The sequence below is a fragment of the Chlorocebus sabaeus genome, chromosome 8, assembly GCF_047675955.1.
Source record: "Chlorocebus sabaeus isolate Y175 chromosome 8, mChlSab1.0.hap1, whole genome shotgun sequence".
NCBI lineage: Eukaryota > Metazoa > Chordata > Mammalia > Primates > Cercopithecidae > Chlorocebus > Chlorocebus sabaeus.
Genome location: NC_132911.1, coordinates 149,129,934 through 149,135,165, shown reverse-complemented (window position 1 = coordinate 149,135,165; position 5,232 = coordinate 149,129,934). Strand labels below are relative to the sequence as shown.

General features: G+C 55.9%; 1 protein-coding gene across 1 annotated transcript; it reads right to left on the bottom strand.

Annotated features, from left to right (window-relative positions):
* Positions 1-1,447: 1,447 nt before the first annotated feature.
* LOC140712267 (tubulin beta-8 chain-like) lies at positions 1,448-3,775 on the bottom strand. Its single transcript, XM_073018613.1, has 3 exons — positions 3,667-3,775; positions 3,479-3,589; positions 1,448-2,677 (listed from the first exon to the last, which is right to left on the bottom strand). Exon 3 carries the CDS (start codon positions 2,616-2,618, stop codon positions 1,614-1,616), a length of 1,005 nt encoding a protein of 334 aa, XP_072874714.1. The 5' UTR covers positions 2,619-2,677; positions 3,479-3,589; positions 3,667-3,775; the 3' UTR covers positions 1,448-1,613.
* Positions 3,776-5,232: the final 1,457 nt, after the last annotated feature.

The window sequence follows — 5,232 nt, the reverse complement described above, 5'->3', positions numbered from 1 at the left end:
ACCAGGTCCATGCAAGGCCATCTCAGATGGGTGCACACCTGGGTTGGGCAAGGACACCCCTCAGAGTGAGAGCCACTGAGCAGGTCTGTCACAGAGGCCCCTTTTCCTGCTCCAAGGACAGGTTGGGGGGGAGTATGGGGGACATCTGCCCCCTCCCAGCTGCTTCCAGGAGCCACTTCTTTCAAGATGAGGCACTCTCCTGCCTGCCTGTTCCCATTTGGCTGCAATAGACCATTGCCAACATTCAGAGAACAAAAAGGGGCCTCACCTGTTTCCCCGACACGTCGAAGGCAGGTGGGTATGCCCAGGGGACCTGGGGTAGAACCTATACATCGGCCCACCCCCAGGCTATGCTGGCTTCATCTTATCTGTGTGATGGGGGTGGGGGTGGGAATTACCAAGAGACCATCACACAAGCCGTGGACAAGTTCTACAAGAGCCAGGTAGAAAACCACCGTGCATGCTGCCCGGCAACCAGATCACACACACATCTCTTATTTGACAGCTTCCCCAAAGCAGGCTTTGAAGTCCGGGCTCCCCAAGAAGCCTGGGGAGGAGACTCTCCCAGGCTAAAGGGCCTATTCCCAAAGGTGCCACTGTCAGTCTCATCCTGACAATCTTGGGTTATTTTTGCCCTGAAGTTTTGGAGTGGGGGACAGGGAGACAGCAGACAGTACGCATTAGCCACCTTTCCAGAGAGCATCAGCCCTCCAGACTGGGGCAGGTGAGACCTCCACTCGGGCGTTTTTCTCACTGGCTGCCAGTTGGGGGAAGCAGCATTGTGAGCACCTGCCCGTCTCCCCAGGTCCTGTTCAGAAACCCCATCTGTGCCTCTGGAGAGACTGCCCCGAGCACACAGGCCCAGCAACTGCCATCTATGGCCCCCAGTACCTAATCCCCTTCTACATAGGGGTCACTGCATGTGAGTATACACTGGGCTTGATTTCTGCCCACTAGTCCCTGCCAGATATCCCATGCCCACCCTCAAGAGAATGAGGCCACACAAACACACCCAGGCCGTCATGGTGATGGAGTGGCTGGGGTCCTACTTGCCCACCCTTCATTGCTGGTTCAGAGCCAGCTGCCTGACCACATTCCTACCCTGAGATGGGACTTTGGGGACATTGCCCACCAGGGTCACTGACCACTTTTAGGGTTCAAGAAACAGGGCCAGCTGGTCCCCTAGAAGTCTGGAACATGGGATAAGCCAAGGCTTGCCTTCAGAACAGGTTTTCCACCATGTAGCCGCCCAAGGCCCAGGGCATCCCCAAGTTCATGTGAAGCCTGCCTGCCATGTCCACAGCCCATGCCCACCCCTCCTGGAGCCACTGGAATGCTTGTTCCTGGGCACTCGACAAACCCAGACAGCTTCAGCCTTGCAGGACAACCATGCACACCTGGCAGCCGTAGCCGGAGGGGGGCCCATAGATAGAAGTTGGAGGTGAAGCCAGATGCTATGAGAATACTTTATTCGGCAAAATCGTATACTATAAAAATGCTTTAAAATGCAGGAGGAGAGGTGAAGACACAAACAAGTGCGTAGTGACACATGGCAGTCAGAACACAGTAAAGAATCCACACTGCTTCCCCCCTTTACCTAGAAAAGGAAAGTTCTAGGCCTCCTCCTCCTCCTCCTCAGCATATTCCTCAAACTCCTCCTCCTCAGCTGTGGCATCCTGATACTGTTGATACTCAGAAACCAGGTCATTCATGTTGCTCTCCGCCTCCGTAAATTCCATCTCATCCATCCCCTCGCCCGTATACCAATGGAGGAAGGCCTTGCGCCGGAACATTGCTGTAAACTGCTCTGAGACACGCTTGAAGAGCTCCTGGATGGCCGTGTTGTTCCCAATGAAGGTGGCTGACATTTTTAGCCCCCGGGGTGGGATGTCACAGACGGCTGTTTTGACGTTGTGGGGGAGCCAGTCAGCGAAGTAGCTGCTGTTCTTATTTTGAATGTTGAACATTTGTTCATCCACCTCCCTCATGGGCATGCGACCCCTGAAAATGGCAGCCGCCGTTAGGTAGCGGCCATGACGAGGGTCACACGCGGCCATCATATTCCTGGCATCAAACATCTGCTGTGTAAGCTCAGCCACCGTCAGGGCCCGGTACTGCTGGCTGCCCCGGCTGGTCAGGGGGGCAAAGCCGGGCATGAAGAAGTGCAGCCGGGGAAACGGGACCATGTTCACGGCCAGCTTCCGCAGGTCAGCATTCAGCTGGCCTGGGAAGCGCAAGCACGTGGTGACCCCGCTCATGGTGGCAGACACCAGGTGGTTCAGGTCACCGTAGGTGGGCGTGGGCAGTTTTAGGGTCCTGGAACAGATGTCGTATAACGCTTCGTTGTCTATACAGAAGGTCTCGTCTGCATTTTCTATGAGCTGGTGGACGGAGAGGGTGGCGTTGTAGGGCTCCACCACCGTGTCTGACACCTTGGGCGAGGGCAGGATGCTGAATGTGTTTATGATCCTGTCTGGGTACTCCTCCCGGATCTTACTGAGCAGAAGGGTACCCATCCCAGACCCCGTCCCCCCACCCAGGGAGTGGGTCAGCTGGAAACCCTGCAGGCAGTCACAGCTCTCAGCCTCCTTTCTGACAACGTCCATCACTGACTCCATCAGCTCCGCGCCTTCCGTGTAGTGCCCCCTGGCCCAGTTGTTTCCGGCCCCACTCTGACCTGTAAGACAGTACAGCCAGTCACTCGATGGCCAGGTATATGGTCATTAGTGGTCACCATAATGCAAAAAGGGCCAAGTGTCATGTGAGGTGAGCGCACCGTTCTCCCTACAGGTGGAGCAAATGAAACCCCTCCCCCAGAGTTACAGGACAGCAGCCTCCCTGTTAGAAATTAAGTCAGGGGCCGGGCGCGGTGGCTCAAGCCTGTAATCCCAGCACTTTGGGAGGCCGAGACGGGCGGATCACAAGGTCAGGAGATCGAGACCATCCTGGCTAACCCGGTGAAACCTCGTCTCTACTAAAAAATACAAAAAACTAGCCGGGCGAGGTGGCGGGCGCCTGTAGTCCCAGCTACTCGGGAGGCTGAGGCAGGAGAATGGTGAACCCGGGAGGCGGAGCTTGCAGTGAGCTGAGATCTGGCCACTGCACTCCAGCCTGGGCAGCAGAGCCAGACTCCGTCTCAAAAAAAAAAAAAAAAAAAAGAAATTAAGTCAGGAGTCAAGCCTGAGACAGGCTGACAGACCTCCCTGCAGGTGGCTCCTGCCCATTTTCTGGGAAGGCAGTAGCTACGGTCCCAGCTCAGCTCCCTGCAGGGAGTTGACATCAGTAGCTCTTCACCTTGAGGAGACACCTGGGCCTTCCTCCCAAAGCCCGTTTAGGAGGCAGACGGAGCGACTGGGAGGATAGGAGGTTGTTCAGGGGCTCTGGATCCACGGTTCCCACGGCCATGACCTTGGGGCACGCCTAGATTTTGAGTGGCCCTGGCTAAGAAGCCGCACCCCAGTCCTCACCCACAGCTCACCGAAGATGAAGTTGTCCGGCCTGAAGATCTGCCCGAAGGGCCCCGAGCGCACAGAGTCCAGGGTGCCCGGCTCCAGATCCACCAGCACAGCGCGGGGCACGTACCTGCCACCTGAGAGGGGCGGGAGGGCATGAGCGAGGGGAGGGCCGCGTTCCCAGGAGGGCGGTGGGGAAGGTCGGGGGTCTCACCGCAGGCCTCGTTGTAGTACACGTCGATGCGCTCCAGCTGCAGGCGGCTGTCCCCGTGGTAGGTACCCGCGGAGTCGATGGCGTGTTCGTCCGAGATCACCTCCCAGAACTGTGAGACGGGAGGGGCCGGACAGGCCAGGGCCAGTCACGGGGGTGCCCCAGCTCCTCTCCCACCCCCACCCTCATCCGCACCCCCATCCCTAGGCCGCCGTGTCCCTGGGTCCACCCCGGCCGCCTCGCCAGCCGCCCAGTCCCACCGCATCCCCGGCAGGGACCCGCCCCCGCCCCCACCACTGCCAACACTTTCCCTGGCCACCCGCAGGCCCGAGCTGGGCCCTCAGAGGCCCCGCTGCCAACCTTGGCGCCGATCTGGTTCCCGCACTGCCCGGCCTGCGTGAGCACGATCTCCCGCATGGCTAAGGCGGGATCAGGGCAGCAGGAGAGACGTGAGGAGGAGGAGGAGCAGACGCGCAGTGACCCAGCCCGCCCTCTGCCAACGCTGAAATAGCCCCGCGCCCACCTCCCCCAGCCTCGCATCGGGCTCCCAGAATAAGCAACAGCTTTACTTGCACACAGGTGTACCCACCTGTGAATCCCTTGGCGTTGAACGTCTGTTGGAGAGCTCAGGTGTCCCTGCTGTGGTCCCTTCCACGCTGGGGAAAGCTGGTCAGCTGGAGAACTTCCTTCCACGTCTTTACTAAGACTAAATCCCTAGCTGACCCGAAACTGAATTTTCCTCCCATGTGGGAGGGGAGGACTCTAGTTTCCATACTCACAGAGTGCCTTGCACCTGCCCTAGATGGATGACATATTTTTGTAATTGATGAGTCTTTTCATCTATTAGGAGATCTGTGGTTAGGAAAGGCCTTCCCTATGTTAACAGGACTTCATTATAAGTTTGACTTTGGAGCAGTTCAAACCTGCAGTAAGCTATGGGTGTTAGAGATAGTCAGGACTTCATTATAAGTTTGACTTTGGAGCAGTACAAACCCACAGTAAGCTATGGGTGTTAGACATAGTCAGGCCTCTGATTTAGCTGAGTCTTCTTTAGAGTGGGATCAGCCCTTTCACCTTTCCAGAGGACCACGGTCTCCACGCAGAGTGAAGGTCATATTGGATTCTTCAAGCTGAGGATAGGTGTTGGGATATACCTGCTGTGAAAGATGAGCCCTTGTCACTTTGCAGGCTTTTAGATGACCCAAACTGAGGAGTTATTTCTTCTGGTAAACATTTTTCAGATGGGGTGGGGAATGCCTCGATCTAACCAGCAAAGGTATCAGTGAGCATTAGCAAATATTTGAATCTCCTGCAGAAAGGCAGCTGAGTAAAATTAGAGTTTCCAGTTCTCACCTGGATAGGTTCCTCATTTTGAACAGGTTTAACTGGAGAAGGAGAAAATTGCTGGCCGTTTGGGTCATGTCAGGCACAGAGCTCTCGGTGCTGAGACACCTGTTTTAGTGTCTTGAAAAGATTTACCCCATAAACAAATGAGACATTAACAGAAACAAATAATCTCTTCTAGGGTGAAAAGAATCAGGAAAGTGCTGAATTATATTCCTATGATTG